This window comes from Polyodon spathula, chromosome 2 (assembly GCF_017654505.1).
Source record: "Polyodon spathula isolate WHYD16114869_AA chromosome 2, ASM1765450v1, whole genome shotgun sequence".
Classification (NCBI taxonomy): domain Eukaryota; kingdom Metazoa; phylum Chordata; class Actinopteri; order Acipenseriformes; family Polyodontidae; genus Polyodon; species Polyodon spathula.
The window spans coordinates 67,907,754-67,922,097 of NC_054535.1; the positions used below are offsets into that span (position 1 = coordinate 67,907,754).

At 39.7% G+C, this 14,344-nt stretch overlaps 1 protein-coding gene across 3 annotated transcripts in view; it reads right to left on the reverse strand.

Annotated features, from left to right (window-relative positions):
* The window catches only part of LOC121299473 (terminal uridylyltransferase 7-like), a 51,755-nt gene that overhangs the window by 11,149 nt on the left and 26,262 nt on the right, over positions 1 to 14,344 (reverse strand). For all 3 annotated transcript variants that reach the window (XM_041227187.1, XM_041227196.1, XM_041227205.1), the window contains exons 15-20: positions 14,188 to 14,274; positions 5,790 to 5,890; positions 5,216 to 5,273; positions 5,016 to 5,119; positions 4,745 to 4,834; positions 4,188 to 4,301 (exon numbers count right to left, since the gene is read on the reverse strand). In XM_041227187.1, coding sequence (XP_041083121.1) covers positions 4,188 to 4,301; positions 4,745 to 4,834; positions 5,016 to 5,119; positions 5,216 to 5,273; positions 5,790 to 5,890; positions 14,188 to 14,274 — 554 coding nt within the window. The remainder of the gene's footprint in view (positions 1 to 4,187; positions 4,302 to 4,744; positions 4,835 to 5,015; positions 5,120 to 5,215; positions 5,274 to 5,789; positions 5,891 to 14,187; positions 14,275 to 14,344) is intronic.

Consider the following 14,344-nt stretch of genomic DNA (forward strand, 5'->3'; position numbering starts at 1 on the left):
TCCAGGTTGTTCAGGTTGGTTTGGACGACGCTTGTGGACCGCAATTTTCAAATAGTGCCACAGATTCTCAATGGGATTGAGATCAGGACTGGGCCACTGTAGGACATTCACCTTTTTGTTCTTGAACCACTCCAGTGTTGCTTTGGCCTTGTGCTTGGGATCATTATCCTGCTGAAAGGTGAATTTCCTCTCAAGCTTCAGTTTTTTAGCAGACTGAAGCAGATTCTCTCACAGTATTTTCCTGTATTTTGCTCCATCCATTCTTCCTTCAATTGTAAAAAGATGCCCAGTCCCTGCTGATGAGAAGAATCCCCATAGCATGATGATGGGCAGTGTTAGGTTTGCGCCACACATAGCGCTTTGAGTTTTGGCCAAAAAGCTCTATCTTGGTCTCATCTGACCACAAAACCTTTTCCCACATCGCAGCTGGGTCACTCTCATGCTTTCTGGCAAACTCCAGACGGGCTTTCAGATGGCAATTTTTGAGAAACGGCTTCTTTCTTGCCACCCTGCAGGCCAGTGTTATACAGAGCTCCTGATATGGTTGACTGGTGCACCATTACTCCACTCCCAGCCACTGAACTCTGTAGCTCCTTCAAAGTGATTGTTGGCCTCTCTGTGGCTTCAGTGTTTAAAAATAAAATATCAAACAGAACGAAATTTCAGTGTACCATTTGTAATTCAGTAATATGAGAGAATTGGTCAGGGGTCTGAATACTTTTGCAAGGCACTGTATATATATATATATTATATATATATGCATATTTCCTGTTATTACGCACACACTGCGATGGCACGCAATGGTCTGTGCTGTGCATATTGCGTACTCGTAGGCCAACTTCTTGCTGTTTGAACTTGACCTCATTCTCGATTACTGTAATTTCTGCAGTATTACAATGGCCAGCACTAAACGATCATCAATTTCACTTAAGGATGAACTGTACATTACTGCAGAATTCTTAAATGGACAAAAGCAGTCAGAATTATGTTGTCAAAGAGCTCAAGTTTAAAAAGCAGCAGTCACTGAGGCAGTCGTTAAGGCCCTGTCCACACTGGAGCAAAAAAAAATGACATCTCAGTTCAAAACCGATGACTGGATGACTGTATCCCAGAAACCACTGTAATGTATACACGTTCTTCTTTCTTTTCTCCCCCCTGGTAAATGTTGTCTATTTTCACTGAACACAGGAGCAGAACAGAGGAGCTACGAGAAAGTACCAAATTAATCAAAAAGGGAAAAATTTGTATGGGGAAAAAAAAAGCCCAGGCCATAGTAAACAAATTAGATGGGCATTTGGACAAAGGGAAAATGTCGGGCAGATAAGAGGTTCTTTAATTTAATTAAAAGTCAAAATAAAGACCTTTAACTTGCTAATACGTGATATGATCTAAGATCATTTAAAAAGTGTTTTGGACACATTAAGTTTTGTGTACTAGAGTACATTAGCATATCTGACTGCCAGTGGAAGAATATGACAAGAATAAATCCTCCTGTATTTTAATTCAGGCTTGTCTCTTCTTTATTCTCGTCTCATGTAACCAGGGAGATTATGGCAACGTACTACCGCAAAGCACTAGGGGATATCGGAGGATACTGTGTAACCAGACTCGAACACGGTTCACTTCCAGATTACAGTTAAACCAGTTTATACCGATAACCGAGTTTGAGACTACCTCCTGAGTAGGTTCCAAACTCGGTTGTTGAACTCAGTTATGGTCCGTGTTCAGTGTGGATGCAAATCGATTTAAGCACTTTTAAACAGGTTTTGAACCATTAACTCTGTTCTAAAACGCTAATGTGGCTAAAGCCTAAAAGACTTCTTAAAATAGCGTACAGGCAATGATTAACTGTACTGTGCCTGAACTGTATGGTAATGTTTATTGACTTGTATATTATTTTTATCATCAGTTTTATTATTTCTACAATTTATTATTACTGTACTTATTTTTTTTATTAATTTGTTTATTTTACTAATTAGGGTACAGTATTATTCCTGAATGTAAGGGAAAAGAAAATGACCAAAGACGCTCAGTTAAGCAAAGAAAAAAAGGCAGTCTGTAATTACTTTAAGAAATTAAGGTCAATCTTTAAGACAAATCGTAAGAACTTTGCAAGTGTCTGTAACTGCTGTGGCCAAGACCATCAAACGATTTGATGAAACTGGCACTCATGACGACCGAACAAGGTCAGGCAGGCCAAGGGTGACCTCAGAATCAGAGAACAAGTTCATTCGAGTCACAAGTCTGCGAAACCGGCGATTAACTACCCCTGAAATACATGCTCAGCTAAATGCTATTAGAAGTACAGATGTTTGAACATCAACTGTTCAGAGGAGATTGTGTGAAGCTGGCATAGCTGGAAGAATTGCTGCAAAGAAACCATTGTTAAGAGTGCAAAATAAGAGGAAGAGACTTGCCTGGGCCAAAAAACACAGAAACTGGACGTTTGAGGAGTGGAAGTCAGTCTTACGGACCGACGAGTCAAAATTTGAAATATTTGGGTCCAACCGCCGAGTATTTATAAGACGCAGAGAGAGTGAGCACATGAGTTCTGCAAGTGTGGTGTCAAGCGTCTGTCAAGTATGGAAGAGGCAGTATCGTGGTTTGGGGTTGCTTTGCTGGTGACAGAGTTGGTGATCTTTATCAAGTCCATGGGAAGCTCAACCGGCATGGCTATCATAGCATACTAGCTTATGGCTAGTTGGGCAGTCCTTCATTCTTCAGCAAGATAATGACCCGAAACACACCTCAAAGTTATGCAAGAACTATCTGGCGAAGAAAGAAAGTGAAGGACAACTCAATCTAATGACCTGGCCTGCCCAGTCTCCAGACCTCAATCCCATAGAACTTGTATGGGACGAACTGGACAGAAGAGTCAAAGCAAAGCTACCCACAAGTGCCCTACATCTCTGGGAATTGCTGCAGAAGAGCTTGGAAGACATGTCGAGTGATTTCCTGCTGAAACTTGTTAACCGAATGCCTCGTGTTTGTGAGGATGTTATTAAGGCAAAGGGTGGCTATTTTGAGGAATCCAAGATTTAGAGACAATTTTCTTGAACATTGCTTTGATACTCCTTAAGTTTTGTTTTGTATACTGTAACGTGTTTTCATTTTCAAGTATTTACAGAAATGTATACGACATAAAACATTGTCAATTATGAAAAAAACCTAGTTTCCAGCACGTTCCATGAGTTTTGAAAACTGACCATGACACACACACGCGCATATATAGTATATATATATATATATATATATATATATATATATATATATATATATATATTATGCGCACATGACAAAATGTGTCAACTTCTTAAAAAAAAAAAAATCTGCTGATGCGTCTAACCAAACATAACCTCAATCATTAATAACTTGTAGGTGACTGTGACAGAAATACAATGAGTTCTGGTTGTAAATCTCCCTCTCGACCTACGAGGGTGCTAAATAGCAAAAGGAGAAGTGTCTGGACAGGCTGGCCTGACAGTTCGTTTCCAAGGTCAGGAAGTCAGTCAGCCTGGATGGAAGCGAGACTCAACTCTGTTACAGAACGTATTGACCTGGAAGGTAAACAAGGTAGCAGCTGCCAGCAATAGACGCAGCTGCAATCGTTTACCAAGGGGTCATGCGGGATAGCATAAAAGGGGCCAGAGAAATGCTAATCTTTTCCTTTGCTTCGGTTTGTGTTTATAAACTGGCAGGACCGTGTGAGACACTGAGAAAAGTGTACTTGAAATATTTGTGAGTGTTTTGTTTGTTTGTTCGTTTCTGTTTAAGTAGCTGTCTGTGTTTGTATATCACTAGACGGCCAAGCCTTGGGCCAGAACCAAACTGGATCACCAACCACGAGCACTACAGCACGCACCTGGACTGGTGACCGTGTCTTGTATTATTGTGGGGTGGATAAATACTGTGTTATTATTTTGGTTGTGCAGAACCTTTATGTAAATACGCTCCATGCTTTACGCATAGGTGTGTATTGCAGGAGGTTTATTGTTTTGGTCACACGACCAGGAATTACAAAAATAAAGTCTTTCTAACTGGATTACAATTGCCTGCCAGTGATTATTCCTGCACTGCATCACCCATCACCTATACACAATCAGCAGCCACTTTGTCACAGTGACCAATGTAAAAAATTTTACCACAGTTAAATGGTTAGCAAATCTAAATTGTGTATGAAGTAATACCTCTTGAAGCACTGGGATGACTGGCTGTTTTCTTTGTTGCAGAAAGTAGAGTACCATTAGCGTGTAAGCATAAGAGGACAAACTGCCCCTCGAAGCATCTCCAATATCACACACCTGTAAAACCAAAACAAGTAAGACATTTACGTTTTAATACATATGTATTATAATATATAACATATATACACTGCTGTGCAAAAGTCTTATAGACACCTTTGTGTAAAAGAAAAATCTTATTTAAATAACTACATTTATGCACAACATAACTTGATATATATCGCGTAAAACTTAAAATAATCACCGGTCTCCAACACAATATATATATATATTAGGCACAAACACACACAACATTAAAACTGCCTAGTATTCCTGAAGTAGTTATATAAATGTGACACTGAATAAAGCAACTTTCACCCAAGTGGCTTAAGACAAATTAGTTGTTGCTTGATTTCTTTACATGTCAAGAAAATGTCTCATACAAGTATTTCAAGAAAGCTGCCTCCTGTTTAATGGGACAGGCAGTCTGGTAATAAAAATACATCTTAGTCCGCAACTCTTACCTTTGAAAAAACCTTCATGGTGTAGCACAGATATTTCACTCTCGGATCAATACTGGCATAAGCAGCAAGCAGTCTTGTGTTATGGACAGCCTGTATTTGAACACAATATAAAAATAATCTCTCAGCTTTATTTCAATCAAGCATTTACAATATGAAATAATTTGCCTTTGAAGCTAGGGCCCCTTTTCTGAAAAATGTATACAATACTAATAAAAAAAAACAATTGTGTACACAGTACAAGAATACATTTAATAATAAAAAAAGCTCTTACCAGAGTATTGTACAAACTAATGTCTCCCTCCAAACCAGTCCTCATGTGGAGAAATTTTACAATGGGCACTTTAGCTGTTGTAATAGGCAGAATGTTCCGTAGACCTAGAAGATACATACAAAAATAAGTGTTACCATTAACAGACGTTTAAACAGTTCACAATAGATTTCCTAGCCATATATTCACATTTAACTCCATACCTGGATGCTTTCTGAGCACTTTGGCCAAATTCTCAATAATCCTTATGCAGTCCAGTCCCTACAACAAGGATTTTGAAATAAATGTTATACAAGCTGGTCTAGTAACATCACTTCCTAAACACATTTATTTTAAAAAGAAAACCCATGGCTGAATGTAGGACTACTGTAGAGTATATATAACAGCAGCAGCATGTGTCCACTTTTCTGTCTGATCCTAACATTTAAAGAGTGCTTTCCATGCAACAAAGCACCATAATCACTTTACAAAATACTAATTACTACATCTGCATTCACGAGGACTTCCAAGTAAGCATCAGAAAATAAAAGATTTATAAAAGTAACATGTGAAAAATCATAGCTTTGACAGCTTCATCCCATCTGACAACTTAAAACAAGTGCTGATAACTTAACTTAAAAAAAACAACTTTTGCACAACTGTGTAGAACTTCTGATAACTTAAAACAACAACTTTTGCACAACTGTATAGCAGCCATTTGATAAAACTACAGAGGTCAAACAAGTATACTGAATATTTTAAAAAGATGTAGCAGCTGATCTGGATCATCAACATTACCTCTGCGGTTTCCTTTCCTTCAAACGTCATACAGATGTCAAGATCACTCTGTTTGAACCCAAATCCATTTTTGGAAGAACCAAAGAGGCTCAGTTTAGCTCCTTTAACAAAAAACAACATGAGTTTATAGGTTATACAATACCTCTCCACCAGAGCATGTGAGCAGAGCGGTCTAAAATCCAAGTCATTGCTCGCACCATTTATTGTAAAAAAATAAATAAATAAAACGGTGTATATAAAACAACATATTCCCCCCCCCCGCCCTCCCTTTTTGAGACAACAATTTCAGGAAAAAGCCTATAGGTCACACCGGTGTATAAGTCGTTCTCCCCTTTTTAGGACCCCTTAAAAATACCTAGAAAATAGACTTACCAAAGGTTTTTACAGTAATTCCATTTTGCTCAGCTACTTTTAATTTCCCAGTCCGCTGCTTTTAGTTCTCTGGCCCGCTCCATCTCAAAGGCTAATATAATTTACCTGGCTTGGGTGGTCTTTCAAAAACCTGAATGTGCAAATTTACTTTACTTGATAAAACACATACAGTGCTCGTGCCCGCTCTTCTCAACCACTTTATCCACTCAACTCTCAGAACAAATTGGTCCCGCTCCATTCACATGCTCCACTCCCCACCACCATCTTCATTATGCAGCGATACAAGTCAAATGGCTAGAATATGCATTTATATATTTATATATAGCGTAAAACTTAAAATAATCGCAGGTCTCCAACACTCGCCGGTCTCTAATAGACACGGAGGCTGCTGGGAAATATGGTAAATAGAAGTCGGGTCTCTTTTAAACGCTGGGTTATGAATAATAATATAATGCGCGTCATAGTGAATGTTCCAGCCAATACACACACGGCTGTACAGCGAGCTTACCAATGTGTTTTTCAACAGCGATGAATAGACCCTGAGGCTCAGGATGAATGATAATTATTTTAAGGTACATGTAATGCATACAGTATTTCAATTACGTTATTCATTTTAAAACCAGCTGTGAAGCTTTTTTGAGGGTGCTGAAAGTAAGTAAAATACAGACTTTTTTTTTGTATTAACAGTATTTCATGCAGAGTCTTGCAATGAATAGTCATATTTTGCTCCTTTTCCAGCGTTCTTATTTACAATGTACATGTTATAAAAACAAATTAGTCACTTTTGCTTTGATTTTGTGATAAAACTGGTACTTGTATTGATTTTATTGTTACTCTTTAAACAGTTTTAAGTATTTTTGAGTGCGTTGTGGGAAAACAGTATGAACTTATTTTTCAATATTTACAGGGTTGCATATTTTTTCGTATTAACACAGTATTTTTCATCGATTGTCTATGCTTATCAATGTACACGTTTTGAGGGTGAACAACAACTATAATATGTGTTGTGATACTTATTGCTTTTATTAATTTTAAAACCATGTTTGTTTGTTTTTATTGTGCTGCAAGCCTAGCTTAATACATGGCAGTGTTCTGATATTTACACGGCTGTCTTTAGTGGATTTTACTGTTTTTATTAACAATGGTATCTGCAATTGAGCTTTGCAATATAGATTCATTCTTTTGCTTGTCCATTTTCCAACATTTCGCATATCCTTGTTTATATATATATATGGAATTACTATATATGGAAGCAGCAAATCCCAATCCCTCCTGTCTTTATCAACAACCTTCCTTAACATGTTTTTTAAGGTTTTGTTGAACCTTTCCACCAAACCATCGGTTTGTGGATTGTAAATGGACGCACGGATTGGTTTAATCTTTAAAAGATCACACAGATCTTTCATCAGATTTGAGACAAATGGCGTCCCCTGGTCCGTTAAGATTTCTTTTGGCACCCCTACCCGTGTGAAGATGTGGAACAGTTCTTTCGCTACGGTTTTAGCTGCCATGTTTCTCAAGGGTATCGCTTCCAGATACCTGGTAGCGTAGTCCAGGACCACTAGAATATACTCGTGCCCCCTAGCAGATTGACTTAGAGGACCGACAAAGTCCACAGCGATCCGCTCAAAGGGCGTTTCTATAACAGGACGCGGTACGAGAGGTGCTCGTAATTTAAACTGGTTTTCTGACACTCGGGACACAAATTACAAAAGCGTTCAACTTCTTTATACAGTCCGACCCAAAAAAACCTTTTTAAGATGCGCTGAGCGGTCTCTTCAATTCCAAGGTGAGCACCTGTACACAGGTGATACCGGTCTTAAGACTATGGTCTAATTGCTCAGGCTTCACATATTTAGGTGAAACCACCGTGACAGCACTTCCGGAATTGGCGAGGGCTTGAGCTAGTTTCCCATTCACCAATACTCTTACTATAAATTTATGAGCAGTTAGGGCCACATCTACCACATTAGTTTCCCCACAGTAGGTCTGCTCCCCTACATTACACTGCATTGGCACTGTTTCATTAGGACACTGTATTGCAATGTGGCCAAATTCATTACATTTAAAACACTTGTAGTTTCTATACCATTCAGCAAGTGGTGGATTAACAGCTCTATCATCCCCAGTTACCCCCAGTTCCTTCACAGCCCCTCCCCTCAGTTCTGGCCTACCCGAATTCTTCTTAGGGTGCTGTTTCCGTCGGGGGGACCGTAGACCGCTCTTTGCCGAAGTGACACTGGGGTGCATGGCTAAATCCTCAGCGGCCAAAAAGCGTTCTACGACCGCAACAAAGGCATCCAGCGTTGAGGGTTCATTTTGTCCTACACTCCTTCGTAAAGGGGGGGCATAGCTCTCAGGAACCTGTCCATGACTAGTATTTCGACAACTTTAGTAGCAGTATTCACATCAGGCTGCAACCACTGTCTTGCCAAGTGGATTAGGTCAAACATTTGTGGCCAGGGAGCTTCTTCCTGCTGGAAACTCCAGGCATGAAACCGCTGGGCCCTTACTGCGGTGGTTACACCTGCCCAGGCCAACATTTCCGCCTTAAGCTGATCATAGTCTGCTGCTGCAGTATGGTCAAGGTCATGGTAGGCCTTTTGGGCATCGCCTATTAGAAAGGGGGCCACCAGGCCAGCCCACTTTACTTTTGGCCAAGCTTCTCTGGTGGCCACACGCTCAAACGACAACAGGTACGCCTCCACGTCATCGTCCCTGGTCATTTTTTGTAGCAGGTGAGTTGGCTTCATGTCAGTCACGCTCATTCGGGAACCTTCAAGGGAGTCCAGTCTAGCAGCCATCTCGAGTCTCTCCTGTTGGGCTTGTTCCAACTGGGCTATCTACATGTAGAGACAACCGTTCCTGCTGAAGTCAGTTAGTCTCCCTCTGAGCTGCGGTCTGATCCTGTTATGCTGCAATGGCCTGTAACAGAGTCTTCAGTACATCTTCCATGGCAGCGGTGAGATTTTATTTGCTTGTTGTTAAACCTCCAAGACACGAGGGGGCGCTTTAATCCCACTACTAACACCACATGTAACGCAGTGACTGAAATCAGGGACAACACTGGGGGGGTTGAAGGTAGTCTTCAACAGGACTTGCCATTTATTAGTTTCAGATTTCAAACAAAACATAAACACGTCGCTTCACAGGACACAAAAGAAAAAGCCTAGCTCTGCACAGAGCTTTAACTGAACACAAACTTCCCTAACTACGGTTGGAACAGCTAAGCCGCTTATCCAACAAACAAACCAGTGATCCAAACAGTAAACAACCACAGGGTTATTTTCTTTGCTAAGGTCTTGTCCCTTTTCCCCCAAAAATAGGTTTTTCACTAGCCTTTTGTCATCCAGACTCTCTCCACTCGCGATCACCCAGCACAGACAAAGAGGCAGCTTATATCTCTTGCCTGATTAGCTAATTGGACCCAGCTTGTTCTCAGCTGCTCCTATTAATCAGATAGTTAAGCATTTGGGGGAGAGAACTGGCCCACATCCCCCTAGTAGCCATTCTGAACATAACCCTTCTTTTCCAATAGTTATGATCAGGCGCTCTCCGGGAACAGCGCCCTCTTCATTCTCAAGCTGACATACCTATTTTCCAACACCACTCCACACACCTTATTACAATATATATCTCTGGAAAAAATTAAGAGACCACAGCAAATTTTTCTTAAATCAGCATCTCTACATGTATGGCAGCCATTCCATTCCAGTGTCTGTTGAATGCCAACACAGGCACACCTCATTCTACTGAATGAGGTACTGATTAGGGCATCACCTGAACCAAATCTTATTTAACGAGGAAAAGTATAAAAACCACTCCTGTGGTCATCACTATCCTCTTGCAATAGGACCAGGTGGATGGCAAAACAGTGCTAGTAGTACCTCAAAAGTAATTGGAATCAAAAAATAACTACTGACCATGCCCAAAGAGTTGAAAAGGAAAGTTTTGAGTGAGGAAAAGAAGGGTTCAATTCTGGCTTTACTGGCAGAGGGATACAGTGAGCGTCGGGTTGCTTCCATCCTTAAAATTTCAAAGACGGCGGTTCATAAGAACAAGGTCAAGCAGCACACATTGGGGACAACAAAGCTACAGACAGGCAGAGGGCGAAAACGACTCTCCACTGACCGGGATGACCGCCAATTTATTCGAATGTCACTCAGCAACCGTAGGATGACATCAAGTGACCTACAAAAAGAATGGCAAACGGCAGCTGGGGTGAAGTGCACGGCGAGGACTGTTCAAAACAGGCTCCTAGGGGTAGGGCTGAAGTCTTGCAAAGCTAGAAAAAAGCCCTTCATCAATGAGAAGCAAAGAAGAGCCAGGCTGAGGTTTGCAAAAGACCATAAGGATTGGACCGTAGAGGACTGGACTCTAATGAGTCCAATTTTCAGCTTTGCCCATCACCTGGTCGTCTAATGGTTAGATGGAGACCTGGAGAGGCTTACAAGCCGCAGTGTTTCGCACCCACTGTGAAATGTGGTGGAGGATCGGTGATGATCTGGGGGTGCTTCAGCAAGGCTGGAATCGGGCAGATTTATCTTTTTGAAGGATGCATGAAGCCAAGTACAAGGTTGTCCTGGAAGAAAACGTGCTTCCTTCTGCTCTGACAATGTTCCCCAACTCTGAGGATTGGTTTTTCCAGCAGGACAATGCTCCATGTCACACAACCAGGTCAATCAAGGTGTGGATAGAGGACTACCAGATCAAAACCCTGTCATGGCCAGCCCAATCTTCAGACCTGAACCCCAATGAAAACCTCTGGAATGCGATCAAGAAGAAGATGGATGGTCACAAGACATCAAACAAAGCCAAGCTGCTTGGATTTTTGCGCCAGGAGTGGCATAAAGTCACCCAACATCAATGTGAAAGACTGGTGGAAAGCATGCCAAGACGTGTGAAAGCTGTGATTGAAAATCAGGGTTATTCCACCAAATATTGATTTCTGAACTCTTCCTAAGTTAAAACATTAGTATTGTGTTGTTTAAAAATGAATATGAACTTATTTTCTTTGTATTATTCGAGGTCTGACAACACTGCATCTTTTTTGTTATTTTGACCTGTTGTCATTTTCTGCAAATAAATGCTCTAAATGACAATATTTTTATAAGGAATGTGGGAGAAATGTTGTCAGTAGTTTATAGAATAAAACGAAAATGTTCATTTTACCCAAACACATACCTATAAATAGTAAAACCAGAGAAACTGATAATTTTGCAGTGGTCTCTTAATTTTTTCCAGAGCTGTATATATATATATATATATATATATATATACACACACATATACACACATACTCTCAGTTATACTTGGGGGTGGGGGGGTTGAACAATACAAACTTATTACTCACTGACACAACCTTTAATGATGTTGCTGGAATGTTGTAATTTTCTTATGTCCTTTCTATAAGGTTGTGTGCAGGGGTAACAGTGTTGTTTGAATTTTTTTGCTTTGTTTTTGTGAGTTTTGCCAAACTTTCCTCTTCCGTACCAATGTATTATATGTATTTATTTATTTTTTAATAATAGAACGTACCTAATGGTTTACTGTGCTCGCGCTGTCCCTGAGAGCCTCAGAAGCACTGTGTGAGCCACTGAGAGTAAGACAAGGCTGAAGCTTCTTATTCACCTTTTTCTTATTTGCCCTTTCTTACTCAGACTTTGATCTGCTCCAAACTGAATGATTGGCTCTGTATGTAAGGGGTTAAATCACGTTGGGCTGCTAATTTCTCTGTGGATATTTACAGAGGGGCAGCTCCTCAACAATACTGATTTCTTTTTTGATCAGCCCAACATTGATTGCAGGGTCAAAACAGCTGGCACACATGCCAATGTATTATAATTGAATAAGTACAGTGTATTTAGAGGATTAACATCACGTTGGCTGAAAATTTCTCTCTGGATATTTATAGACGGGCAGCTCCTAAACAATATTCATTTCTTTTTTGCTCAGCCCAATACTAATTTCAGGGTCACAGCAGCAGGCAAACATGGCACAGATAGCAAGCTGGCAATTAATGCAAATTAAATAAGTAACTGGGGTATTTCAGTCGTTAAATTGTTTTGGTTTACTTATTTCAAAGTTGATTCTCACACAGACAGAACCCCTCTATGTCCCCCATATGTATTTATACTAGTCTAAAACCGATTTGGATAGAAAAACGCTGGCAAACATGGCACATACAGCGCATTTCAGCTTCTTATTCACACATAGCAAATGTAACACAAATTGAATAAGTAACCTGGGTATTTTGGGGATTAAATCGCTTTTGGAAAGTTGATTCTCACAGGTGGGGAAACCCCTCTATGTCACCAAACACATGAATATTGTTTAGGAGCTGCCCCTCTAAATACACGTGTGCCATGTGTGCCAGCTGTTTTGACCCTGAAATCAGTGTTGGTCTGAGCAAAAAATAAATATTGTTTAGGAGCTGCCCCTCTATAAATAGCCACAGAGAAATTAGCAGCCCAACTTGATTTAACCCCTCATATACAAAGCAAATCATTCAGTTTGGAGCAGATCAATGTCTGAATAAGAAACTGTGAATAAGAAACAGGTGAATAAAAAGCCAACTTCAGCCTCGTGAGAGTAAGTAGTGTACTGTTCTGTCTCGTTTATTAATTTGTTTAATTTAGGAAACGTTTGTATTATTTAATGTTTTATTTTACTGTGTATTTTTGAAATTTAGAGTGTGTTACTGTTCTTATAATAGTTTTACTTTAATATTTATTATGATGGATTCTAACGGTACTTCAACACAATTACATTTGTAATTATTTTTCATATTTCTGAGGAAAATATTTATTTTAACAAACTGTTTATTATTTGTACAGGAGAGTGACACTTGGGGGAGTGCAAATCATATTCTGTTTGTACAGGTACATTTTGTTTGTTTTGAGTACTGTATTTTAGAAATCCGCTTTAATGTATACAATTATCTATCCAGGAAATAACTACATCACTATACGACCACTGTTAATGTAAATAAGTTTTAATAGATATGTACTGTACTGTATGAATTGTAATTTTTTTAATATATACATGGTGTGTATTGGGAGATCCTGAGAAGCGCTGTGTAAGCCACTGAGAGAAGTGCAAGTAATTTTCTGTTTTTCTTTGTTTGTACAGAAAAAAAAAAAACTTCACCCTCTCCAAATTGACCTTTAGATGCAGTTTCTTTGTCGTCTGCTTCTCCTTATTCAACACTGGTAGCCCCAGTTGGCTCAGAGTAAAAGAATCAGATCCGCTACACAGGCAGCTTTTTCATTATTGTATCTGAACTATTCGCAGATGTTAGATGTTAGTCATCTTACATAATAAACGCAAAGTCTCAACTAGTCAGCGGTTTCCAATAGGCGCCAGGGCTACTGGCAAATATTGTAAATAAATGCCGGGGCATTTATTTAACCCTTTGCGGTCCTATGTCGTACCAGGTCCGATATTACAATTTTCCCTTTCCAGTCCGACATCATGAAAACAACGTAAAGCACAGGTCTCTAGTCATTTTTTCTCCGGAAAAGCTGAGAAAACCTTTCAATGGCCGAGTGAGACCGATAGGAGCTGAAATAAAAAAAAAGGAGGGTGTATCTGGTAGCCCCATGACCATAAAGATAACACGGACATAAACAAAGGAGATAGCTGCTTCTGCATCCAGCGCTCAAAGAATATCACAGACATTTGCAGAGCTTTTTGAGATGTTATAGTAAAACAGTAAAATAATGATCGCATTATTGAGGAGTCTGGTGATAAAAAGTGATCAGGAGAGGTTTTATCAGTATGCACGTCTATAAAGAGGTATGTAAAAAATACAGCGAACAAGGGGTGGGGCTTGGCTGGAGGTGCAGTACTGAGTGTCCTTTTGCGATTCAGTGCCTTTTAAACCTGTTTTATTCTGAAAAAAAAAAAAATTAAACAGCGCGTGTAAAATAAACAGCACATGTGAAAATAAATTGGACCTGATGTGCCTGACAAACGCTGAATAAATGGACTGCCAAGGGTTAAAGTTTTAGAACAGATTATATACCATCAAATTCTTGTTTGACAAACTGTTCCAAGTTCTGTAGTATGTATTCACGAACCCGTTCCTCAGTCTGGTCTAGAGAAAAGTCCTCTGCAGGAATGAAAAACAAAATACGTTAACCACAAAATGTACTCCAATACAGATGTTTTAAAACAAAGGT